The sequence below is a fragment of the Hyla sarda genome, chromosome 10 (genome assembly GCF_029499605.1).
Source record: "Hyla sarda isolate aHylSar1 chromosome 10, aHylSar1.hap1, whole genome shotgun sequence".
Classification (NCBI taxonomy): Eukaryota; Metazoa; Chordata; class Amphibia; order Anura; family Hylidae; genus Hyla; species Hyla sarda.
Genome location: NC_079198.1, coordinates 3,765,348 through 3,791,435, shown reverse-complemented (window position 1 = coordinate 3,791,435; position 26,088 = coordinate 3,765,348). Strand labels below are relative to the sequence as shown.

Genomic DNA, 26,088 nt, shown 5'->3' with positions numbered 1-26,088 from the left:
CTGGAGGAGAAAACGGGAATCTGGAGGAGAAAACAGGAATCTGGAGGACAAAACAGAGGAGTCTGGAATAGGAGGAGACAGGAGTCTAAAGGAGGGGAGAAAAGAGGAGTATGGAGAGGACAGAGGAATCTAAAGAAGGGGAGAAAAGAGGAGTAAAAAGGGGACAGAGGAGTCTGGAGGAGAAAACAGGTCTGGTGGAGGAGGAGGACAGAGGGGTCTGGTGGAGAAAACAGAGGAGTCTGGAATAGGATGAGACAGAGGAGTAAAGAGGGGCAGAGGAGTCTGGAATAGGAGGAAACATAGGAGTCTGGAATAGGAGGAGACGGATGAGTCTAAAGGAGGGGAGAAAAGAGGAGTATGGGGGGGACAGAGGAGTCTGGAATAGTAGACAGAGGAGTCTAAAGAAGGGGGAAAAAGAGGAGTATGGAGGGGACACAGGAGTAATGAGGGGACAGAGGAGTCTGGAGGAGTTGACAGAGGAGTCTGGAGGAGTTGACAGAGGAGTCTGGAGGAGGAGGACAGAGGAGTCTGGAGGAGGGGACAGGAGTTTAAAGGAGGGGACAGAGGAGTCTGGAGGAGGAGACAGAGGAGTCTGGAGGAGGAGACAGAGGAGTCTGGAGGAGGAGACATAGGAGTCTGGAGGAGGAGACATAGGAGTCTGGAGGAGGAGACATAGGAGTCTGGAGGAGGAGACATAGGAGTCTGGAGGAGGAGACATAGGAGTCTGGAGGAGGAGACATAGGAGTCTGGAGGAGGAGACATAGGAGTCTGGAGGAGGAGACATAGGAGTCTGGAGGAGGAGACATAGGAGTCTAAAGGAGGGGACAGAGGAGTCTGGAGGAGGAGACATAGGAGTCTAAAGGAGGGGACAGAGGAGTCTGGAGGAGAAGACAGAGGAGTCTGGATGACAGCGGAGCCTGGAGGAGGAGGACAGAGGAGCCTGGAGGTGGAGACAGAGGAGTCTAAAGAAGGGGGGAAAAGAGGAGTATGGGGGGGACAGAGGAATCTGGAATAGGAGGAGACAGAGGAGTCTGGAATAGGAGGAGACAGAGGAGTCTAAAGAAGGGGGGGAGAGGAGTATGGAGAGGACACAGGAGTAAAGAGGGGACAGGAGTTTACAGAGGAGTCTGGAGGAGGATGACAGAGGAGTCTGGAGGAGGATGACAGAGGAGTTTGGAGGAGGATGACAGAGGAGTCTGGAGGAGGGGACAGAGGAGTTTAAAGGAGGGGACAGAGTAGTCTGGAGGAGGAGACATAGGAGTCTGGAGGAGGAGACATAGGAGTCTGGAGGAGGAGACAGAGGAGTCTAAAGGAGGGGACAGAGGAGTCTGGAGGAGGAGACATAGGAGTCTGGAGGATGAGATAGAGGAGTCTGGAGGAGATATAGGAGTCTGGAGGAGGAGATATAGGAGTCTGGAGGAGGAGACATAGGAGTCTGGAGGAGGAGACATAGGAGTCTGGAGGAGGAGACATAGGAGTCTGGAGGAGGAGACATAGGAGTCTGGAGGATGAGATGGAGGAGTCTGGAGGAGGAGACAGAGGAGTCTGGAGGAGGAGGACAGAGGAGTCTGGAGGAGGAGGACAGAGGAGTCTGGAGGAGGAGACAGAGGAGTCTGGAGGAGGAGATAGAGGAGTCTGGAGGAGGAGACAGAGGAGTCTGGAGGAGGAGACAGAGGAGTCTGGAGGAGGAGGACAGAGGAGTCTGGAGGAGGAGGACAGAGGAGTCTGGAGGAGGAGACAGAGGAGTCTGTAGGAGGAGACAGAGGAGTCTGGATGATTACCTTGGTATATACTGTATATCATTTACATGTACACCTTGTATGAGGTTTTTCCTGAACCTTGTATATTGGGTTTTTCTCCCATCTTTATGGAGTACAATGAATACAGAAAATTACTAAAAGGGAGCGCTGCACTCTGAAAAAGAAAGGGGAGAGGGATATAAGAATGGAAAACACTCACCCGGTGTGAGCAGTGGGTCCAATTAATATAGGATCCACCGCAAACACCACCAGGGCCACATTGGTATGTATAGATATGTTGAAAGGTATCCAACCAGTGCTGGAGAGGGTCAGGGGATGGGTCCGGATCGACTTCAAGTACAACCGTGTGTGCGATATTAGAGGGAGATAAAAGTAACCAGCGCTCAGAAGGACATCGATGGAAAAGAGAGACAAGTGCAAAAAACGAGGCTATAACTTACTCCACGTTGGGGGGGATGCAAAATGGATTCACATACCCCCCTCCAGGTTGGCATGTAGTATAGCTTAGGTATCTTCATTCCATCATGTGAACAGAGGGATGGGTCTGCGGCATATTTTTCATATAATTTAATAGTGACGCGTTTCTGAGGTTAAAAAGGCTTCCGCCACCTCCTTCATCAGGCCACCCGCTTCATCAGGCCACCTCCTTCATCAGGCCACCCGCTTCATCAGGCCACACGCTTCATCAGGCCACCTCCTTCATCAGGCCACCCCCTTCATCAGGCCACCCCCTTCATCAGGCCACCCCGTTCATCAGGCCACCCCCTTCATCTGGCCACCCCCTTCATCTGGCCACCCCCTTCGTCTGGCCACCCCCTTCGTCAGGCCACCCCCTTCGTCAGGCCACCCCCTTCGTCAGGCCACCCCCTTCGTCAGGCCACCCCCTTCGTCAGGCCACCCCCTTCGTCAGGCCACCCCCTTCATCAGGCCACCCCCTTCGTCAGGCCACCCCCTTCGTCAGGCCACCCCCTTCGTCTGGCCACCCCCTTCGTCTGGCCACCCCCTTCGTCAGGCCACCCCCTTCGTCAGGCCACCCCCTTCGTCAGGCCACCCCCTTCGTCAGGCCACCCCCTTCGTCAGGCCACCCCCTTCGTCAGGCCACCCCCTTCGTCAGGCCACCTCCTTCATAATGCCTGATGAAGGAGGTGGCAGAAGCCTTTTTAACTTCAGAAACGCGTCGCTATTAAATTATATGAAAAATATGCTGCAGACCGATCCCTCTGTTCACATGATGGAATGAAGATACCTAAGCTATACTACATGCCAACCTGGAGGGGGGTATGTGAATCCATTTTGCATTCCCCCCCCCCCCCCCCAACGTGGAGTAAGTTATAGCCTCGCTTTTTGCACTTGCTTCTCTTTTCCGTCGATGTCCTCCTGAGCGCTGGTTACTTTTATCTCCCTCTAATATCTTTATGGAGTAGGTTATGTGGACCTCGTGCCTCCCCTCCTGTCTGCACTCATTACTGTTTCGCTCTCCGTTCCGTTCCCTGGTTGGCACCTTGTCCAGGCAGGCAGCAGGCACCGATGGGCGGCCGACAGGCTCTGACTTGCCCGTGGTCGCTTAGTTCTTAATGGCGCATTCATAAACCTTATTGTCCCGTCCCCCGTTCCCACCAGACTGTCCAGACCCCCCACAGTGAATGTCACATCTTATCCATGGTGACCACCGTCACTGAGGGGCCCGATCGCTGCCCCTGCCAAGCAGATTGGTATGTTGGGTCTGCATTCGTCATGTTCTTGGGAAGTGCCCTGATATCCACACAAAATATATACAGGACCGGGAGGGTCACCTGTACAGTTTTTTGAGTAACATGACCTTCTTCATTTGTCTGAGAGGTTCTGCAGCAGCTGCAGTGTGTTATAAAGCACAATGCGCCCCCTGCTGTAAATGATCAGAACCTGGGAGATGATTGATTTGCTGGCACTTGTTGCTCTTGGTAGGTAGTGGGACCTGTGGACCTCAGCATTGTATCCTCTGACCAGGGACCATTGGTGTTCCTCTGTGTCTGTGGTCAGGGAGACAGTAAATGTTGTTTATTCAGAGCCTTAAGTGACAATAGATGTGGCTGCGCCCAGGATTACGGTGCAGAAGTGTCCAGGATTACGGTGCGGAGACGCCCAGGATTACGGTGCGGAGGAGCCCAGGATTACGGTGCGGAGGCGCCCAGGATTACGGTGCGGAGGAGCCCAGGATTATGGTGCGGAGGCGCCCAGGATTACGGTGTGGAGGCGCCCAGGATTACGGTGCGGAGGCGCCCAGGATTACGGTGCGGAGACGCCCAGGATTACGGTGCGGAGGCGCCCAGGATTACGGTGCGGAGGTTGCCAGGATTATGGTGCGGAGATGCCAAGGATTATGGAGCAGAGGCGCCCAGGATTACGGTGCGGAGGCGCCCAGGATTATGGTGCGGAGGTGCCCAGGATTATGGTGCGGAGGCGCCCAGGATTACGGTGCGGAGGTGCCCAGGATTACGGTGCGGAGGCGCCCAGGATTATGGTGCGGAGGTGCCCAGGATTATGGTGCGGAGGTGCCCAGGATTACGGTGCGGAGGTGCCCAGGATTATGGTGCGGAGGTGCCCAGGATTATGGTGCGGAGGTGCCCAGGATTACGGTGCGGAGGTGCCCAGGATTACGGTGCGGAGGTGTCTAGATTGTGAAAATAGTGCACAAAGTTTGTTAGAAGTTTGTAGTATATTATAAGGGATAAATTGTATTCAAATGTCTGGTTCTTTGGACCTCGTTCTTCCGGGGTTTGTCCAGTTCTGTGGGCCTAGGTGGTGTGTAGGGTTCTGTGGACCTTAGGGTAGTGTCTGGTTCTGTGGACCTTAGGGGAGTGTCTGGTTCTGTGGACCTAGGTGGTGTGTCTGGTTATGTAGATTTTGGGGGTTTGTCTGATTTTGTGGACCTAGGGGGTGTATCTGGTTCTGTGGACCTTGAGGGTATGTCCAGTTCTGTGGACTTTGGGGAGTATGTATGGTTGTGTGGACCTGGGGGGCGGTATGTCCGGTTCTGTGGACATGGGGGGGGTGGTACGTCCGGTTCTGTGGACCTCAGGGGTTTGTCTGGTTCACTGAACCTTGATGGTTAGTCTTGATCTGTAGACGTTGGGGTTATGTGTAATTCCATGGACCTCGGGGGATATGTATGGTTCTGTGGACCTAAGGGGAGGGTCCAGTTCCGTGGACTTTGAGGGTGGGTCCAGTTCTGTAGACTTTGGAGGTATGTCTCTTTCTGCGGACCACAGGAGTATGTTTGGTTCTGTGGACCTCATCGGTATGTCCGGTTCTGTGGACTTTGAGGGTTTGTCCAGTTCTGTGAACCTTGGAGGGTATGTCTGGTTCTGTGGACCACAGGAGTATGTTTGGTTCTGAGGGCCTCACCTCGCCAGTATGTCTGGTTCTGTGGACCTCACTTCATCGGTATGTCTGGTTCTGTGGACCTTAGGGGTTGGTCTGATTCTGTGGACCTCATGTCTTGTGGTGTGTATGGTTTTGTGGACCGTCTGTCTTGCAGTATGTATGGTCTTGTCGACCTCTGGTGGTGGGGAGGGGGTAGTCCGGCTTTGTGGACCTCATGTCTTGCGGTATGTATGGTTTTGTCAACCTCGGGTGGTGGGTCCGGTTTTGTGGACCTCATGTCTTGCGGTATATATGGTTTTGTGGACTTTGGGTGTAGGTCCGGTTTTGTGGACCTCATGTCTTGCGGTATGTATGGTTTGTTGTCCTTGGGGGGTGGGTCCGGTTTTGTGGACCTCATGTCTATCGGTATGTATGGTTTTATGGACCTCGGGTGGTGGGTCCGGTTTTATGGACCTCATGTCTATCGGTATGTATGGTTTTGTGGACCTCGGGTGGTGGGTCCGGTTTTGTGGACCTCATGTCTTGCGGTATGTATAGTTTGTGGACCTCGGGGTGTGGGTCCGGTTTTGTGGACCTCATTTCTTTCGGTATGTATGGTTTTGTGGACCTCGGGTGGTGGGTCCGGTTTTGTGAACCTCATGTCTTGCGGTATGTATGGTTTTATGGACCTCGGGTGGTGGGTCCGGTTTTATGGACCTCATGTCTTGCGGTATGTATAGTTTGTGGACCTCGGGGTGTGGGTCCGGTTTTGTGGACCTCATGTCTATCGGTATGTATGGTTTTATGGACCTCATGTCTCGCGGTATGTATGGTTTGTCGACCTCGGGGGGTGGGTCCAGTTTTGTGGACCTCATCTCTTGTGGTGTGTGAGGTTTTGTGGGTCTCCTGCCTCCCCCCTGCCAGCACTCATTTATGTGCATGACATTATTGTTGTGCTTTCCACAGCGGCGGCCTCGTACATTATTCGCCATCCTTCCCGTAGGGCGCAGCGTTCATACACTGGGAGGTTCTCTTGTTTCCATCACTGATAATCTCGTTATTCTCTTCCCTCTCCACACTGAAAGTGAATTGGGGTGGGGGGGGGGGGTATAAGGATTAGGGAGAAGAGGACGGTGCTGCGGGGGATCGCCCTGCTCTTTGTAAAGATGGAGGAGGAGGAGGCCGGAGCCTTTGTCAGGAGGAGAGTGGATCGGGCGAGTATCCTGATGTGTGAGACGTTTGCCTGAGGGATGATATGGTAAAGGAGGAGGCCATAGAGAGCGACTGCTCCTCACTGAACGATGTTATGTGGAGACGCTCCACACTGTGTATAGTGGGACTGTGTACAGAGAGGTTATGGAGATCACTGGATGTGTGGGATCCGGGAGACAAGGGAAATAGTGGGCACTGCAGACTGGAGCTGGAGAGTGGATTGAGTGTGGAGAAAGGGGACCTGCTGGAGCCAGTGCGGGGAGAGGGGACATGCTGGAGCCAGTGCTGGGAGAGGGGACATGCTTGAGCCAATGCTGGGAGAGGGGACATGCTGGAGCCAGTGCGGGGAGAGGGGACATGCTAGAGCCAGTGCTGGGAGAGGGGACATGCTAGAGCCAGTGCTGGGAGAGGGGACATGCTAGAGCCAATGCTGGGAGAAGGGGACATGCTGGAGCCAATGCTGGGAGAGCGGACATGCTAGAGCCAGTGCTGGGAGAGGGGACATGCTAGAGCCAGTGCTGGGAGAGGGGACATGCTAGAGCCAATGCTGGGAGAGGAGACATGCTAGAGCCAGTGCTGGGAGAGGAGACATGCTAGAGCCAGTGCTGGGAGAGGGGACATGCTAGAGCCAATGCTGGGAGAGGAGACATGCTAGAGCCAGTGCTGGGAGAGGAGACATGCTAGAGCCAGTGCTGGGAGAGGGGACATGCTGGAGCCAGTGCTGGGAGAGGGGACATGCTAGAGCCAATGCTGGGAGAGGGGACATGCTGGAGCCAGTGCGGGGAGAGGGGACATGCTAGAGCCAGTGCGGGGAGAGGGGACATGCTAGAGCCAATGCTGGGAGAAGGGGACATGCTGGAGCCAATGCTGGGAGAGCGGACATGCTAGAGCCAGTGCTGGGAGAGGGGACATGCTAGAGCCAGTGCTGGGAGAGGGGACATGCTAGAGCCAATGCTGGGAGAGGAGACATGCTAGAGCCAGTGCTGGGAGAGGAGACATGCTAGAGCCAGTGCTGGGAGAGGGGACATGCTAGAGCCAGTGCTGGGAGAGGGGACATGCTAGAGCCAGTGCTGGGAGAGGGGACATGCTAGAGCCAGTGCTGGGAGAGGGGACATGCTAGAGCCAGTGCGGGGAGAGGGGACATGCTAGAGCCAGTGCGGGGAGAGGGGACATGCTAGAGCCAGTGCTGGGAGAGGGGACATGCTAGAGCCAGTGCTGGGAGAGGGGACATGCTAGAGCCAGTGCTGGGAGAGGGGACATGCTAGAGCCAGTGCGGGGAGAGGAGACATGCTAGAGCCAATGCTGGGAGAGGGGACATGCTAGAGCCAGTGCTGGGAGAGGGGACATGCTAGAGCCAATGCTGGGAGAGGGGACATGCTAGAGCCAATGCTGGGAGAGGGGACATGCTAGAGCCAGTGCTGGGAGAGGAGACATGCTAGAGCCAGTGTGGGGAGAGGAGACATGCTAGAGCCAGTGCGGGGAGAGGGGACATGCTAGAGCCAGTGCGGGGAGAGGGGACATGCTAGAGCCAGTGCTGGGAGAGGGGACATGCTAGAGCCAGTGCTGGGAGAGGGGACATGCTAGAGCCAGTGCTGGGAGAGGGGACATGCTAGAGCCAGTGCGGGGAGAGGAGACATGCTAGAGCCAATGCTGGGAGAGGGGACATGCTAGAGCCAGTGCTGGGAGAGGGGACATGCTAGAGCCAATGCTGGGAGAGGGGACATGCTAGAGCCAATGCTGGGAGAGGGGACATGCTAGAGCCAGTGCTGGGAGAGGAGACATGCTAGAGCCAGTGTGGGGAGAGGAGACATGCTGGAGCCAGTGCGGGGAGAGGAGAGGGGACATGCTGGAGCCAGTGCTGGGAGAGGGGACATGCTAGAGCCAGTGCTGGGAGAGGAGACATGCTGGAGCCAGTGCGGGGAGAGGGGACATGCTGGAGCCAGTGCTGGGAGAGGGGACATGCTGGAGCCAGTGCTGGGAGATGGGACATGCTGGAGCCAGTGTGGGGAGAGGGGACATGCTGGAGCCAGTGCTGGGTGAGGGTGAACGGATGGATGCTGGAGTAAATGCGGGGAGAGAGGACCTGCTGGAGCCAGTGCGGGTAGAGGAGAGGGGACATGCTGGAGCCAGTGCGGGGAGAGGAGAGGGGACATGCTGGAGCCAGTACTGGGAGAGGGGACATGCTGGAGCCAATGCGGGGAGAGGGGACATGCTGGAGCCAGTGCGGGGAGAGGAGAGGGGACATGCTGGAGCCAGTACTGGGAGAGGGGACATGCTGGAGCCAATGCGGGGAGAGGGGACATGCTGGAGCCAGTACTGGGAGAGGGGACATGCTGGAGCCAGTGCGGGGAGAGGAGAGGGGACATGCTGGAGCCAGTGCGGGGAGAGGGGACATGCTGGAGCCAGTGCGGGGAGAGGAGAGGGGACATGCTGGAGCCAGTGCGGGGAGAGGGGACATGCTGGAGCCAGTGCGGGGAGAGGAGAGGGGACATGCTGGAGCAAGTGCGGGGAGAGGAGAGGGGACATGCTGGAGCCAATGCGGGGAGAGGAGAGGGGACATGCTGGAGCCAATGCGGGGAGAGAAGAGGGGACATGCTGGAGCCAGTACTGGGAGAGGGGACATGCTGGAGCCAGTGCTGGGTGAGGGTGAACGGATGGATGCTGGAGTAAATGGTGGAGACGGTGGACCCCGTGGCTCTAGGGTTCCTGATATTGGGAGCAGCGGTATTATATTTTTCTGTTTGCTGCAGATAGAAGATTGCCTGCGCCAGAGGGGTGTGGATCCGGTCACTAACGCAGATGTATGTACCGTAATAACATTCGGGCTCTATGTATCCGTGATAAGAGTATATGACAGCCGCCATTATCCGTGGTGACCAGTTGATGCTTCATGACGTGAGATCAGAGATTCTCTGCTGTATTTCTGGATCCTATAATTTCTTGTCTATAATATTTGTGACGATTCAGCGTCTCCTCTTGGTTCGGCAGCTGGAGCAGACCCTTCGTCTGGAGACGGGCGAGCGGGAGAGAGATTCCCTGGAAACACGGAGCCTGGCGCAGCAGAATGTGGAGCTGCGGCGGCGGCTGGACGAGGAGCAGGCCGCATATAAGCGTAAGCTTCAGGCCTACCAGGAGGGACAACAGCGGCAGGCGCAGCTCGTACAGAAACTCCAGGCTAAGGTGAGCGACTGCATGGAGGGTGGTGAATGCAGCTGGTGGTGTGAAGAATAAAATCTTGTAGGTCACCTCTATGATCTCTCACATCCCTCTGGCAGGTCTTACAGTACAAGAAGCGTTGCGGAGAGGTGGAGCAGCAGCTTCTGGAACGTTCCACGGAGCTGGAACAGGAACGTCTCAGTGTGAGTCTAACAATGGATGAAAATAAAGCTTCATGATGAAATACTGTGATCCAAGATCTCTGCTTGCAGATGGTGAATGGGAACATTCTGGCCTCCACTGTTGTGTTGTAACTGCCCATCAGCTATCTGTAGACTAATCCCGTTCACTGACAGCAAGCTGAGATTTTCAAAGTTGCATAACTTGAAATGCGCCGGCTTTTAGTAAACCGGTCACATCTGAGGCTGCCCACGTGACAGCGCCATAAATCTTCAGTCGCTCAGAGCTGCTAGCAGGGAAGAGAAGGTCACGCCCCTTCACAAAAAAACACGCCCCAATCGTGTTAAGCAACGCCCACTTGGTGAGTGCGTCACCGAGCACCAAAAGTTTTCAACATTTTTGCTCAATACTAGAGTTTGCACAAAAAAATTGTATTCTAGGAGAGGACTGCTTCGGCACTGACACCACTAGGTACTCAAATAAGCTTTGCCGTGGATGATCACTGGATGACTCTGCACCTGCTATGTATCGCGGTGGTGATCTGTCTATGAGATGCATAAAACTTCCAATAGAGAATATGTAAAAGAGACGGCACTCACCATACAGTGGCGTGAAGGATTTTATTGCAACAGTCGGTGCATGATGGGCATCCGCAGGCAGAGACGGTGAGAATGAGGGGTACACGGGACAGACTGTTTCACGCGACACGCGCAAGCGCGTGTCGCGTGAAACAGTCTGTTCCGTGTACCCCCCATTCTCACCGTCTCTGCCTGTGGATGTCCATCATGCACCTACTGTTGCACTAAAAGCCTTCACTTCTGTATGGTGAGTGCCGTCTCTTTTACATATTCTCTATTGGAAGCCCAAAAAATTGTGCCTCCTTGCAAGTCCCTCCCCCCAAGCACCCACCCACCCGAAGTCTTTTAGAAGGTTGCAGAGATGAATCTATATCACGTATTCGGTCGTCCTGTATCGTAGGGATCAGTTCTTTATATCATCATTTCCCACACAGAGCCGCCTGGAGATGACGGACTCGCGGCTGCGCCAGGAGGAGGAGAGCAGCAATGAGCTGGAGAACACACTTATCCGACTGGAGGAGGAACAACAGAGGTACGAGCGTCTCACCGCCATAGATAGTGAAGACTTCTATAACACGTCCATTATAATCACCAGCACCGGCCTGAGGCTGATAACAGAGAGCAGTAGTCTGAGCACATAGTCACAAGGCAGGACTTCAGGATCACTCCCTTACATCAGGATATGTTTGAGACGCCTTTGTTTTCTTATCGATCGCAGAAGCTCCAGCCTAACCCAGGTAAACGTCATGCTGAGAGAGCAGCTGGACCAGGCCAACTCCGCCAACCAGGCGTTGAGCGAGGATCTGCGCAGGCTGACGGCCGACTGGACCAAAGCCCGCGAAGAGCTGGAGCAGAAAGAGAGCGAGTGGAGGCGCGAGGAGGAGGTGAGGGCGTTGCGACCCATGATTGTATAAGATGACCCTGCCCAGTCACATACTGTGTGCACCACATGTACTATGGCACTTACCATTTACCTTTCCACTTGTCGCCCCCTACAGTCCTTTAATGCGTACTTCAGCAATGAGCACAGTCGCCTGTTATCGCTGTGGAGACAAGTGGTCGGCTTCAGGAGACATTTCAGTGAGATGAAGACCATGACGGAGAGGTAGGTGTCTGACAGGATAGGTCAGGAGAATCATATACAGTGGTTCCTGAACATACGATGGTAATTCGTTCCAAATGAGCCATCGTTACTTGAATCCATCGTATGTTGAGGGATCCGTGCAATAGTAATATAGAAAGTTATACTCGCGTGTCCTCACCGCTCCGGACCGTCCCCGCTGCCATCACGTCCCCAGGGTGTCCTCGCCGCTCTGGACCACCACCGCTGCCCTGGATCATCGCTGTCATCACGTCCCCGGGGTGTCCCTGCTGCTCCGGACCGTCACCGCTGCCCTGGATCTTCGCTGTCATCACGTCCCTGGGGTGTCCTCGCCACTCCGAATCATCACTGCTGCCCTGGATCATCGCTGTCATCACGTCCCTGGGGTGTCCCCGCCACTCCGAATCATCACCGCTGCCCTGGATCGTCGCTGTCATCACGTCCCCAGGGTGTCCTCGCCACTCCGAATCATCACTGCTGCCCTGGATCATCGCTGTCATCACGTCCCTGGGGTGTCCCCGCCACTCCGAATCATCACCGCTGCCCTGGATCATCGCTGTCATCATGTCCCCGGGGTGTCCCTGCTGCTCCGGACCATCAACGCTGCCCTGGATCGTCGCTGTCATCACGTCCCCGGGGTGTCCCCTCAGCTCCAGACCGTCACTGCTGCCCTGGATCATCGCTGTCATCACGTCCCCGGGGTGTCCTCGCTGCTCTGGACCGTCACCGCTGCCCTGGATCGTCGCTCTCCATCGCCGTAATCACGTCGCTGCGCATGCCGCTCCGCATGCCGCTCCGCACGCCGCTCCGCACGCCGCTCCTATTGGATGACGGGACGGCGTGCGCGGCGACGTGATGACGACGAAGGAGAGCAACGGCCATGCAGCAGAGCCTGAAGAGGACGGTCCGGAATGTTGGGGACAGGTGAGTGACACCCACCGGAGTACACGGAGCACCTTAAACGGCTATCCGGTGGCAGCTGAAGCAGTCTGCACTGCAGGATAGCCATTTATGTGATGGCCCCGACATAAAAAAGCATCGTATGTTGAAATTAACGTATGTCGGGGCCATCGTAGGTCAAGGGATCATTGTATTAGGGCGAGTGTATCGGTCACCTCTCTAGATGTCTCTCATGTGACGGCCTCTTCTGTGCAGGGACCTCTCGATGATGCACAAGGAGCTGTCACAGTCCTGCCGCTCTCTGAACGCCTCCTGTCTGAATGTCAGCGGTTCCCTCCGCCTGGCCGAGAACAGCGGCGTTGTGGTGGTGGAGAGACAAGCGTTACAACTCGCCCAGATGGATGAGCAGCTAAAAGACAAAGTGCGAGAAATGATCCAGTTACAAGCCGCATACGACGCAGATAAAGCAGAGCTGACGGCAAGGTAAGTGACGGGCATAGCAGTGGGGATACAGACCCCCGCATGGGGCAGGGAGGCGTCATGGCATGCGGCTGGATCCCGGTCTAATAGGATTTATATTGCCTTACAGAGTAGCAGAGCTGAGTAAGTGGATTGAGCGGCTGCAGAGTGAGAACATGGACAAGGAGCTGCAGATCAGACAACTGCAGGAGCAGGTACAGGGGCCACACAAGGAATCGGGGGCCATCAGTGTAAGGCAGGGTTTACCAACCAGGGTGCCTCCAGCTGTTGCAGCCGAAGGCTGTCCGGGCATGCTGGGAGTTGTAGTTTTGCAACAGCTGGAGGCACCCTGGTTGGCAAACACTGCTCTTATATGTCTATTATGGGTGTCTGCCTAGAGCTGCTCCAGGTCATCTCCTCTAGTACAAAACTACAACACCCAGCATGCCCAGACAGCTGTTGCACCAATGCATTTCATTACTGTAACTGGGTCATGTGATCATCAGACCAATTACCAAAAAATTATATATATATATCTTAGCATATTTTCCAACCGAAGTGCCTCCAGCTGTTGCAAAACTACAACTCCTAGCATGCCCGGACAGGCTGTCCAGGCATGCTGGGAGTTGTAGTTTTGCAACAGCTGGAGGCACCCTGGTTGGGAAACACTGGTGTACGGAGAAGGATGTGTAAGAAGAGTTTACGTCAGACCATTACGTGGCGGTCTAAGGCTTCCCATGAGTAACTGTGTGAATCTTATACTCCAGTCACATCCAAAGCTGCATTGACAATCTGCCAGTTTTCTGTTCATTTTCAGTATCCTCTAGGACAGTGGTCTCCAATCTGCGGACCTCCAGATGTTGCAAAACTACAACTCCCAGCAAGCCCGGACAGCCAACGGCTGTCCGGGCATGCTGGGAGTTGTAGTTTTGCTAAATCTGGTGGTCCGCTGGTTGAAGACCACTGCTCTAGGATCCCACATCTCGCAGTGCCCCCTACTGGTTCAGTATCTACAGTAAATTCTTTTTTGCAGTGCATTGTGGGGATGTCACATCTCTCTTTCCCCTCATCGAGAGCCATTATAGTAATCTGTGGGTGGTCTGGCCTGGGCTGAGGGGGGCCGCAGGATGTGATTACGTTTCTTTGGTTGTTGCAGGAGAAGAGTCGGGTGGAGGCGCAGGTGACGCTTGTAGGAGAAGAGGTGGAAGCTCTGAAGTCTGAGCGGGAGATTCTTCAGGAGACTCTGCGGGAGCTGACACAGGTGGGAGACGTGCGGAGGGTCTGTACTGACGGGGTCTATGGGATTCGGTGGGAGACGTGCGGAGGGTCTGTACTGACGGGGTCTATGGGATTCGGTGGGTGACGTGCGGAGGGTCTGTACTGACGGGGTCTATGGGATTCGGTGGGTGACGTGCGGAGGGTCTGTACTGACGGGGTCTATGGGATTCGGTGGGAGACGTGCGGAGGGTCTGTACTGACTGGGTCTATGGGATTCGGTGGGTGACGTGCGGAGGGTCTGTACTGACGGGGTCTATGGGATTCGGTGGGTGACGTGCGGAGGGTCTGTACTGACTGGGTCTATGGGATTCGGTGGGAGACGTGCGGAGAGTCTGTACTGACGGGGTCTATGGGATTCGGTGGGAGACGTGCGGAGGGTCTGTACTGACGGGGTCTATGGGATTCGGTGGGAGACGTGCGGAGAGTCTGTACTGACGGGGTCTATGGGATTCGGTGGGAGACGTGCGGAGGGTCTGTACTGATGGGGTCTATGGGATTCGGTGGGAGACGTGCGGAGGGTCTGTACTGATGGGGTCTATGGGATTCGGTGGGAGACGTGCGGAGGGTCTGTACTGATGGGGTCTATGGGATTCGGTGGGTGACGTGCGGAGGGTCTGTACTGACGGGGTCTATGGGATTCGGTGGGTGACGTGCGGAGGGTCTGTACTGACGGGGTCTATGGGATTCGGTGGGAGACGTGCGGAGGGTCTGTACTGACGGGGTCTATGGGATTCGGTGGGTGACGTGCGGAGGGTCTGTACTGACGGGCTCTATGGGATTCGGTGGGTGACGTGCGGAGGGTCTGTACTGATGGGGTCTATGGGATTCGGTGGGTGACGTGCGGAGGGTCTGTACTCGGGGTCTATGGGATTCGGTGGGCGACGTGCGGAGGGTCTGTACTGACTGGGTCTATGGGATTCGGTGGGAGACGTGCGGAGGGTCTGTACTGACGGGGTCTATGGGATTCGGTGGGCGACGTGCGGAGGGTCTGTACTGACGGGGTCTATGGGATTCGGTGGGTGACGTGCGGAGGGTCTGTACTGACGGGGTCTATGGGATTCGGTGGGTGACGTGCGGAGGGTCTGTACTGACGGGGTATATGGGATTCGGTGGGAGACGTGCGGAGGGTCTGTACTGACGGGGTCTATGGGATTCGGTGGGAGACGTGCGGAGGGTCTGTACTGACGGGGTCTATGGGATTCGGTGGGAGACGTGCGGAGGGTTTGTACTGGTCCGTGTCTTTATAGACCCCACTAAGAGTGACGGTGGCTTCTAGATCCTATTAATCATTCCCCTATTGTCTCTGTATTGTCTCCTCTAGGTGGTCCTGAGTGACGCAGACAGCGGTCTTCAGCTCTCCACCAGTGACAAGACATTTGAGTTTGCAGACAGTGAGGGTCCGGGGCTCAGCCTGAAGGGTCTCTCCAGCAGCCTGCGCACTTCCTCACCCATACGCCGCCCCTCTCCACACCGCAGCTCCTCCCCGAGACGCAGCCTGTCTCCGGCCTTCCGTGACTCTGCGCTCTCTGCTGTGCACTGCGCTCTCCAGAGGAGACAACTACAGGTCCAGGTACATTGTCTCACCCCAAGATAAGGGCTCCAAGTGTCTCTAAGGATCATTGATCATTGCCCCAGTATTGGTCATTGTCCCAGTATTAATCATTGTCCCGGTATTGGTCATTGCCCCGGTATTGGTCATTGCCCCGGTATTGGTCATTGCCCCGGTATTGGTCATTGCCCCGGTATTGGTCATTGCCCCGGTATTGGTCATTGCCCCGGTATTGGTCATTGCCCCGGTATTGGTCATTGCCCCGGTATTGGTCATTGCCCCGGTATTGGTCATTGCCCCGGTATTGGTCATTGCCCCGGTATTGGTCATTGCCCCGGTATTGGTCATTGCCCCGGTATTGGTCATTGCCCCGGTATTGGTCATTGCCCCGGTATTGGTCATTGCCCCGGTATTGGTCATATTCCCAGGATTAATCATTGCCCCGGTATTGGTCATTGTCCCAGTATTGGTCATTGTCCCAGTATTGGTCATTGTCCCAGTATTGGTCATTGTCCCAGTATTGGTCATTGTCCCAGTATTGGTCATTGTCCCAGTATTGGTCATTGTCCCAGTATTGGTCATTGTCCCAGTATTGGTCATTGTCCCAGTATTGGTCATTGTCCCAGTATTGGTCATTGTCCCAGTATTGGTCATTGTCCCAGTATTGGTCATTGTCCCAGTATTGGTCATTGTCCCAGTATTGGTCATTGTCCCAGTATTGGTCATTGTCCCAGTATTGGTCATTGTCCCAGTATTAATCATTGCCCCGTTATTGGTCATTGTCCCATTATTGTTCATTGTCCCAATATTGGTCAATGTCCCGGTATTGGTCATTGCCCCGGTATTGGTCATTGTCCCATTATTGGTCATTGTCCCAGTATTCATTATTGTCTGGGTATTCGTCATATCCCCAGTATTGATCATTGTCCCGGTATTGATCATTGCCCCGGTATTGGTCGTTGTCCCGGTATTGGTCATTGCCCCGGTATTGGTCATTGCCCGGTATTGGTCATTGCCCCGGTATTGGTCATTGCCCCGGTATTGGTCATTGCCCCGGTATTGGTCGTTGTCCCGGTATTGGTCATTGTCCCGGTATAGATCATTGTCTCGGTATAGATCATTGTCCCGGTATTGGTCATTGTCCCGGTATAGATCGTTGTCCCGGTATAGATCGTTGTCCCGGTATAGATCGTTGTCCCGGTATAGGTCGTCGTCCCGATATAGATCGTCGTCCCGGTATAGATCGTTGTCCCGGTATAGGTTGTTGTCCCGGTATAGATCGTTGTCCCGGTATAGGTTGTTGTCCCGGTATAGATCGTTGTCCCGGTATAGGTCGTTGTCCCTAGTTCTGAGAGTCTTACTGTAACACTGGTTGACTGGATTATTTTCAGGAGCTGAGGGGGCGGCTGGAGGCTGGACAAGAGACGGTGGGCGCGCTGCGCAAACAGCTCAGTGACAGCGAGAATGATCGCAGGGTCCTGGAGCAGAAAATAAACCAACTGCAACAAGATCTGGACAGTTCCGCCATGACCAAAGACGATGCCGAGCTTGCCATCTCCAGATTACGCGGCAACTTAGATCAGCTAAACAGGTGCTGATGAACACAATGCTCTTTTTCAGTGTTTGCCACCCAGGGTGCCTCCAGCTGTTGCAAAACTACAACTCCCAGCATGGGAGTTGTAGTTTTGCAACAGCTGGAGGCACCCTGGGTGGCAAACACTGCTCTTCATGTCTATTCTGGGTGGCTGCCTAGGGTCATCTCCTCTAGTCCTCTACAATGTCTAATTTTATCCTGTGTTCTGCAGTGAGCGGGCCGCCCTGGAGCGCAGTGTCCAAAACCTGCAGGAACAGCTGGAGTCGCAGCGTCAAGAGGCTGAAAAACTTCAGCTGGCAAACAGCGACCTACAGCGACAGAGAGACATCTTACAGGAGGAGAAGGACGACATGTGCCAGGACCGCGACCGTGCCCAGCGAGAGGTGGAGAGAGGGTGAGCAGAGGGCCGGGGGTACAATCTGATCAGGAGGGTCTGCAAACAGTCCAGCCTCACTGTATACGTCAGTCAGATCATGATGTATCCGATTGATTATGGGATCACATGTATTGGACCAATATCTTGTAGAATGTATGTAATAGGCCCAGACTCCATAAGTAAAGCCCATTCCCCACTTGCTACGGACCAGAAACCTCATACAACAGAGACCTCGGAGGGGACACCAGTAGATTTGGCCTTACGGGTACGTTCAGAAACGTTTACACTGGGGATCTGCCGCTGAAGGACCGCTGCTTGATGGTTTTACATGTGCCTGCTAAGAGCAGTAATACGCCTCTATGAGCATACACACTGCTATGTGCGAGTCGCAGCGCGCATGCGCAGTATACACACACATAGCGGCAGCTCTCAGCTTAGCTCATGGAGCAGGGGGAGCGGCCGCGATGTGTGCGAGTACACTGCGCATGCGCGGCGACTCGCACATCGGTTCAGTGTGTCTGCTCGTAGCGGCGTAATGCCACCATGTAAAGCCACCATGCAGCGGTCCTTTAGCGGCTGATCCGCAGCGTAAAATACACCGTGGGTCGTGTGAACGTACCCTAAGGGAGGATGTTAGTGTCCAGTAGCTGGAGGTCGCTGCAGACAGATAGCAATGGATGCCGGACCTCAGGGGGTGATGGGAGCGCAGATCACTGACCCCCACTGATCCTTATCTTCAGGCACAAGACCCAGGAGCAGCTGGAGGTGAAGCTGTCGTCCCTCCGGAAGGAGCTGGTCGTGGTGAAAGAGTCCCTGCAGCAGTCCATGCTGGAGAAGGAGGTGTCAGACGCTGAGAAGGTGGACATATCCCAGGCACTCTCCAAGGTAAGATTCAGCAAGGTGTAATGCAGTGTTTCCCAACCAGGGTGCTTCCAGCTGTTGCAAATCTACAACTTCCAGCATGCCCGGACAGCCAAAGGCTGTCCGGGCATGCTGGGAGTTATAGTTTTGCAACAGCAGCACTGTTTGGGCATGCAGGGAGTTGTAATTTTGCAAGAGCTTCTCTGTCCAGGCATGCTGGGAGTTGTAGTTTTGCAACAGCTGCGCTGTCGGGGCATGCTGGGAGTTGTAGTTATTCTACAGCTGCGCTGTCCGGGCATGCTGGGAGTTGTAGTTTTGCAACAGCTGCGCTGTCCAGGCATGCTGGGAGTTGTAGTTTGAAAAGTATGTGACCCCCTCCTGTAACCTTTCAGGCTGAGATAAACCGGGCAGAGCTGGAGCTGGCGCTGAATAGACAGAGGACGGAGGAGGCTTCTCTACGAGACGCTTTATCCAAGATGAGCGCACTGAACGAGAGTCTGGCCCAGGACAAGACGGAGCTCAACAAACTCGTGGCTCAGGTACAAGGGCAGTGACCTCTATGGTGTGATGACCGGATGAGGTGCGGGGGATGTAGGCGGAGATGATCAGCCCGCCATCAAATCAGATGTGAAGAGCCGCGCAGGGGTCCGACAATATGGAGGGGCTCCAGGGACTGAGCAGTAAGAGATAACATTAGGAGAATTATGGGGGTTGAAGACTTTTGCAGTGGTCTCACAAGCTGCAGGCGATGGACGTTCATTTACTGTATTCCTTGTTTCAGCTGGAGCAGGATCGGTCGTCCTTACAGGGACAGAAACATGAAGTGGAGCAGGAGAAGGCGTCCATCAGGGATGAGCTGGTCCGGCTGGAGCAGGAGAAGCTGGAGCTGGACACCGAGCGCTTCGGCCTGGATAACTCCCTGCAAGCCATGGAGCAAAGCCGGGAGAAACTACTACTGGAGCTACAGTCACTGCGCAAGGAGAGGGCACATCTACAGGAACAGCTGGGGCAGGTGCGTGCAGGGGATTGTGGGTAGGCTACATACGGAGGGGTAGAGGCCACGTAACAGGGGATTGTGGGTAGGCTACATACGGAGGGGTAGAGGCCACGTAACAGGGGATTGTGGGTAGGCTACATACGGAGGGGTAGATGCCACGTAACGGGATTGTGGGTAGGCTACATACGGAGGGGTAGAGGCCACGTAACGGGATTGTGGGTAGGCTACATACATAGAGGCCACGTAACGGGATTGTGGGTAGGCTACATACATAGAGATAGAGGCCATGTAATAGGGGATTGTGGGTAGGCTACATACAGAGGGATAGAGGCCATGTAATAGGGGATTGTGGGTAGGCTACATACGGAGGGATAGAGGCCACGTAACAGGGGATTGTGGGTAGGCTACATACGGAGGGGTAGAGGCCACGTAACGGGATTGTGGGTAGGCTACATACGGAGGGGTAGAGGCCACGTAACAGGGGATTGTGAGTAGGCTACATACATAGAGATAGAGGCCATGTAACAGGGGATTGTGGGTAGGCTACATACAGAGAGATAGAGGCCATGTAACGGGATTGTGGGTAGGCTACATACAGAGGGATAGAGGCCACGTAACGGGATTGTGGGTAGGCTACATACAGAGGGATAGAGGCCATGTAATAGGGGATTGTGGGTAGGCTACATACGGAGGGGTAGAGGCCACGTAACAGGGGATTGTGGGTAGGCTACATACATAGAGATAGAGGCCATGTAACGGGATTGTGGGTAGGCTACATACAGAGAGATAGAGGCCATGTAACGGGATTGTGGGTAGGCTACATACAGAGGGATAGAGGCCACGTAACGGGATTGTGGGTAGGCTACATACAGAGGGATAGAGGCCATGTAACAGGGGATTGTGGGTAGGCTACATACAGAGGGATAGAGGCCATGTAATAGGGGATTGTGGGTAGGCTACATACATAGAGATAGAGGCCATGTAACAGGGGATTGTGGGTAGGCTACATACAGAGAGATAGAGGCCATGTAATAGGGGATTGTGGGTAGGCTACATACAGAGGGGTAGAGGCCATGTAATAGAGGATTGTGGGTAGGCTACATACAGAGGGATAGAGGCCATGTAAGAGGATTGTGGGTAGGCTACATACATAGAGGCCATGTAATAGAGGATTGTGGGTAGGCTACATACAGAGGGATAGAGGCCATGTAATAGGGGATTGTGGGTAGGCTACATACATAGAGATAGAGGCCATGTAACAGGGGATTGTGGGTAGGCTACATACAGAGAGATAGAGGCCATGTAATAGGGGATTGTGGGTAGGCTACATACATAGAGATAGAGGCCATGTAATAGGGGATTGTGGGTAGGCTACATACAGAGGGATAGAGGCCATGTAATGGGATTGTGGGTAGGCTACATACAGAGGGATAGAGGCCATGTAATGGGATTGTGGGTAGGCTACATACAGAGAGATAGAGGCCATGTAATAGGGGATTGTGGGTAGGCTACATACAGAGGGATAGAGGCCATGTAATAGGGGATTGTGGGTAGGCTACATACATAGAGATAGAGGCCATGTAACAGGGGATTGTGGGTAGGCTACATACAGAGGGATAGAGGCCATGTAACAGGGGATTGTGGGTAGGCTACATACAGAGAGATAGAGGCCATGTAATAGAGGATTGTGGGTAGGCTACATACAGAGGGGTAGAGGCCATGTAATAGGGGATTGTGGGTAGGCTACATACAGAGGGATAGAGGCCATGTAACAGGGGATTGTGGGTAGGCTACATACAGAGGGATAGAGGCCATGTAATAGGGGATTGTGGGTAGGCTACATACAGAGGGATAGAGGCCATGTAACAGGGGATTGTGGGTAGGCTACATACAGAGGGATAGAGGCCATGTAACGGGATTGTGGGTAGGCTACATACAGAGGGATAGAGGCCATGTAAGAGGATTGTGGGTAGGCTACATACAGAGGGATAGAGGCCATGTAATAGAGGATTGTGGGTAGGCTACATACAGAGGGATAGAGGCCATGTAATAGAGGATTGTGGGTAGGCTACATACAGAGGGATAGAGGCCATGTAACGGGATTGTGGGTAGGCTACATACAGAGGGATAGAGGCCATGTAATAGAGGATTGTGGGTAGGCTACATACAGAGGGATAGAGGCCATGTAATAGGGGATTGTGGGTAGGCTACATACAGAGGGATAGAGGCCATGTAATAGGGGATTGTGGGTAGGCTACATACATAGAGATAGAGGCCAATCTAAGGGGGTTGTGAGTAGTAAGGGTACTGGTGTTAAAATGACAGGTAAGTGTTTGTTGAGGTGGGTTTTGGCTGGCCTTGGTACATTGGTAAAATTCAGATCTGACGTCTCCTTTTTTCTGCTAGGTGACCCGTCAGAAGAACGCCCTGAGCGAGGAGCTGGTGCAGAGCCGCAGGGAGGTGGAGCAGCAGAGCGAGGGTCTCCTTCGCGCCTCCAAAGAGAAAGAGGCATTGATGAAGGACAAGGGCAGCCTGGTGGTCCAGCTGACGGCCTCTGAGAGAGAGAACCGGGGGCACTCCGAGGAGATAGCCGTACTCAGGTATTACACAAACATCCTTACATCACTGAGCGTCAGTATGGACCGTGTCCCCATCCATATCATGATAACAGACAGTGATACTTAACTCTTACCCAACCTCCAGCTTCCATTGTTGATTAGGTAAAACTGTGCTGTCTGTAATAATGTCTGTCAGCCTGTAGAGGGCAGCATGACTGTGATCCGGCTGATGCATGTCGCTAAGCAGCAAACTAAACACACAGGTAGCAACACAAGCCACTCCGGGCTGACACCAACAAACTATGGGAGAGGCCGGCTGCAATGAGGGGCCCCAATCCCTGTCTGTCTCCGCAGGTCAGAGAAGGAGACGCTGGAGACGGCCATGTTTGAGATCCAGCAGCAACTCGTCCACGTGACAAACCGCAAGGAGCAGCTAGAGGGAGAAACCCAGAACCTACGGCTGGCAAAGGAGGCGTTACAAGGTAGAGACCGGGAGCTACAGTATAGGGCACTAGACAGGTCATTGGGTAGGGCCTAGGTCTCCAAACTGCACCGACTGTAATCGGGTGGGGCCTAGGTCTCCAAACTGCACCGACTGTAATCGGGTGGGGCCTAGGTCTCCAAACTGCACTGACTGTCATTGGGTAGGGCCTAGGTCTCCAAACTGCACCGACTGTAATCGGGTGGGGCCTAGGTCCCCGAACTGCACTGACTGTCATTGGGTAGGTCCTAGGTCTCCAAACTGCACTGAGTGACATCGGGTAGGGCCTAGGTCTCCAAACTGCACCGACTGTAATCGGGTGGGGCCTAGGTCCCCGAACTGCACTGACTGTCATTGGGTAGGGCCTAGGTCTCCAAACTGCACTGAGTGACATCGGGTAGGGCCTAGGTCTCCAAACTGCACCGACTGTAATCGGGTGGGGCCTAGGTCCCCGAACTGCACTGACTGTCATTGGGTAGAGCCTAGGTCTCCAAACTGCACTGACTGTCATCGGGTGGGGCCTAGGTCCCTGAACTGCACTGACTGTCATTGGGTAGGACCTAGGTCTCCAAACTGCACTGAGTGACATCGGGTAGGTCCTAGGTCCCCGAACTGCACTGACTGTCATTGGGTAGGGCCTAGGTCCCTGAACTGCACTGACTGTCATTGGGTAGGACCTAGGTCTCCAAACTGCACTGAGTGACATCGGGTAGGTCCTAGGTCTCCAAACTGCACTGACTGTCATTGGGTAGGTCCTAGGTCTCCAAACTGCACTGACTGTCATTGGGTAGGGCCTAGGTCTCCAAACTGCACTGACTGTCATTGGGTAGGGCCTAGGTCTCCAAACTGCACTGACTGTCATTGGGTAGGGCCTAGGTCTCCAAACTGCACTGACTGTCATTGGGTAGGGCCTAGGTCTCCAAACTGCACTGACTGTCATTGGGTAGGACCTAGGTCTCCAAACTGCACTGAGTGACATCGGGTAGGTCCTAGGTCTCCAAACTGCACTGACTGTCATTGGGTAGGGCCTAGGTCTCCAAACTGCACTGACTGTCATCGGGTGGGGCCTAGGTCCCTGAACTGCACTGACTGTCATTGGGTAGGACCTAGGTCTCCAAACTGCACTGAGTGACATCGGGTAGGTCCTAGGTCTCCAAACTGCACTGACTGTCATTGGGTAGGGCCTAGGTCTCCAAACTGCACTGAGTGACATCGGGTGGGGCCTAGGTCTCCAAACTGCACTGACTGACATCGGGTGGGACCTAGGTCTCCAAACTGCACTGACTGTCATTGGGTAGGACCTAGGTCTCCAAACTGCACTGACTGTCATCGGGTGGGATCTAGGTCCCCGAACTGCACTGACTGACATCGGGTGGGGCCTAGGTCTCCAAACTGCACTGACTGTCATTGGGTAGGGCCTAGGTCTCCAAACTGCGAGCGTTCAGCTGTTGCTAAACTACAACTCCCAGCATGCCCGGACAGCCGTTGGTTGTATGAGGCTGATGTCATGTGATTCAGCTAGGAGTAACCCCTTCCTGGCCAAGACGTGGGAAAGTATCTGCACCCATTGATGTCTCAGTTTAGACCACTATCACTGGTGCTCATACCTGCTTGTGTCTGGTCCTCTAGCAGAGGTCGGCTCAGTGCGGAGGCAGATGGAGGCCGAGCTCGCTAAACTAGAGCGGGACAAGGAGGCTGCGAACCAGCAACTCAACAACATGGAGAAAGAAGCGCAGATCACCCTGAAGAGCCAGCAGAAGGCCTATGAGGAGGATGTGGAGCGGCTGCTGCAGGAGAAGGTGGGTAACCGAATCCCCCCCCAGCAGGGACCCTCTGCATTTGGTGTTTCTGTAGAACTACAGGCCCCAGCTAAATATATCAAAGGCTTTTGTTAAGAATAAGGATAAATTCACATTATGGAATCTCATAACTAATTTCCACCGGAGGACTGCGCGGACTGCATTGTCATTCCTATAGACAGAATTGCTCACAAATGCATTGGCGTCTATGGGAACAGCAATGCAGTCCGCTCAGTCATAGCGCTGCCCGCGGGATCTCTGGCTGAAATTCCGTCCGGTGATTCCGTAGTGTGAACTGGGCCTAATAGGTGTAAGTGACATGTACTGTTCGGCAGGAGTCAGTCCGCCTAGAGCTGCAGTCAGAGAAAGAAGAGTTACTTCGCCGGCTGACGCAGGAGCGAGAGGAGCTGCTGGCGCGATACGAGAACGAGCGAGAGGAGCTGAGCGAAGAGATCGCCATGTTACAGCAGGAGCGAGACGACGGCTTGTTACAGGCGGAGAGCGAGAAGCAGCAGGTGAGGGAAGCAAACAACGCCATATGGAAGAGGCCCGACCGCGAGGGGCCGGAGTGATGTCACAATATCATCCTGAGCGTCACCTCTCTTGTGTTCACATCTCAGGTGTTATCGCTGAAGGAATCCGAAAAAGCGTCTCTGAGTGAGAAGTTGAGCAACGCGCACAGTACACTGGCCGCCCTCACCCTGGAGATGGAGAGACACAAGCGGGAGAACCAGTCGAGGCAAGAGCAGGATCGGGTGAGTCCCAGGGGGAGACATCACCCCCATAATCTCCACCCGTGAGAGCTGACAATGTGGGGGCGCTGCTGTATAGAGAACTTCAGTGTCCATCAGTGGGACGGGCCCTTATTCACCAGAGCAGCAGACATTGGGGTTCATTTCTGGTGGCTGGGACCCTGTATGCAGTCACTGACTGCTCCCTCTCCACAGAATACCCTCATCTCCATGAACTCTGAGCTGAAGACCCTGCGCGTGCAGTATGAAGAATCGCTGGCGTCTCACGAACGGGAGCTAAAGAGTCTCCAGGAGCAAATCCGAGATCTGGGGAAGCAGCGGGAATCAGGTCTCCGGGAGGTGAGAGATAAACATCTGCCATGTTACTGCAATGAGCGAATCTCTGCTCTGTTCATAACAAAGATCCGCGACCCTGTTTTGGAGGTCTCTGGTGGTGTTTTCCAACCAGGGTCCCCCCAGCTGTTGCCAAACTACAACTCCCAGCATGCCCGGACAGCCTTCGGCTGTCCGGGCATGCTGGGAATTGTAGTTTGGCAACAGCTGGAGGCACTGCTGAGAGTTGTAGTTTTGCCACAGTTGGAGGCACTGCTGAGATTTGTAGTTTTGACACAGCAGGAGGCACTGCTGAGATTTGTAGTTTTGACACAGCAGGAGGCACTGCTGAGATTTGTAGTTTTGACACAGCTGGAGGCACTGCTGAGAGTTGTAGTTTTGACACAGCAGGAGGCACTGCTGAGATTTGTAGTTTTGACACAGCAGGAGGCACTGCTGAGATTTGTAGTTTTGACACAGCAGGAGGCACTGCTGAGATTTGTAGTTTTGACACAGCAGGAGGCACTGCTGAGATTTCTAGTTTTGACACAGCAGGAGGCACTGCTGAGATTTGTAGTTTTGACACAGCAGGAGGCACTGCTGAGATTTGTAGTTTTGACACAGCAGGAGGCACTGCTGAGATTTGTAGTTTTGACACAGCAGGAGGCACTGCTGAGATTTCTAGTTTTGACACAGCAGGAGGCACTGCTGAGATTTCTAGTTTTGACACAGCAGGAGGCACTGCTGAGATTTGTAGTTTTGACACAGCAGGAGGCACTGCTGAGATTTGTAGTTTTGACACAGCAGGAGGCACTGCTGAGATTTCTAGTTTTGACACAGCA

General features: G+C 54.3%; 1 protein-coding gene across 6 annotated transcripts in view; it reads left to right on the top strand.

Annotated features, from left to right (window-relative positions):
* The window catches only part of CROCC (ciliary rootlet coiled-coil, rootletin), a 79,861-nt gene that overhangs the window by 21,746 nt on the left and 32,027 nt on the right, over positions 1–26,088 (top strand). For 5 of the 6 annotated variants that reach the window (XM_056542930.1, XM_056542934.1, XM_056542929.1 and 2 more), the window contains exons 4-23: positions 9,303–9,494; positions 9,590–9,673; positions 10,663–10,760; positions 10,947–11,112; positions 11,227–11,333; positions 12,486–12,713; positions 12,820–12,904; positions 13,846–13,950; positions 15,289–15,537; positions 16,908–17,107; positions 17,322–17,504; positions 18,227–18,371; positions 18,740–18,886; positions 19,129–19,359; positions 21,751–21,944; positions 22,257–22,384; positions 24,013–24,182; positions 24,518–24,697; positions 24,803–24,937; positions 25,130–25,273. In XM_056542930.1, the coding sequence (XP_056398905.1) occupies positions 9,303–9,494; positions 9,590–9,673; positions 10,663–10,760; positions 10,947–11,112; positions 11,227–11,333; positions 12,486–12,713; positions 12,820–12,904; positions 13,846–13,950; positions 15,289–15,537; positions 16,908–17,107; positions 17,322–17,504; positions 18,227–18,371; positions 18,740–18,886; positions 19,129–19,359; positions 21,751–21,944; positions 22,257–22,384; positions 24,013–24,182; positions 24,518–24,697; positions 24,803–24,937; positions 25,130–25,273 (3,171 nt within the window). The remainder of the gene's footprint in view (positions 1–9,302; positions 9,495–9,589; positions 9,674–10,662; positions 10,761–10,946; positions 11,113–11,226; positions 11,334–12,485; positions 12,714–12,819; positions 12,905–13,845; positions 13,951–15,288; positions 15,538–16,907; positions 17,108–17,321; positions 17,505–18,226; positions 18,372–18,739; positions 18,887–19,128; positions 19,360–21,750; positions 21,945–22,256; positions 22,385–24,012; positions 24,183–24,517; positions 24,698–24,802; positions 24,938–25,129; positions 25,274–26,088) is intronic. The other variant, XM_056542931.1, reaches the window with a different exon arrangement.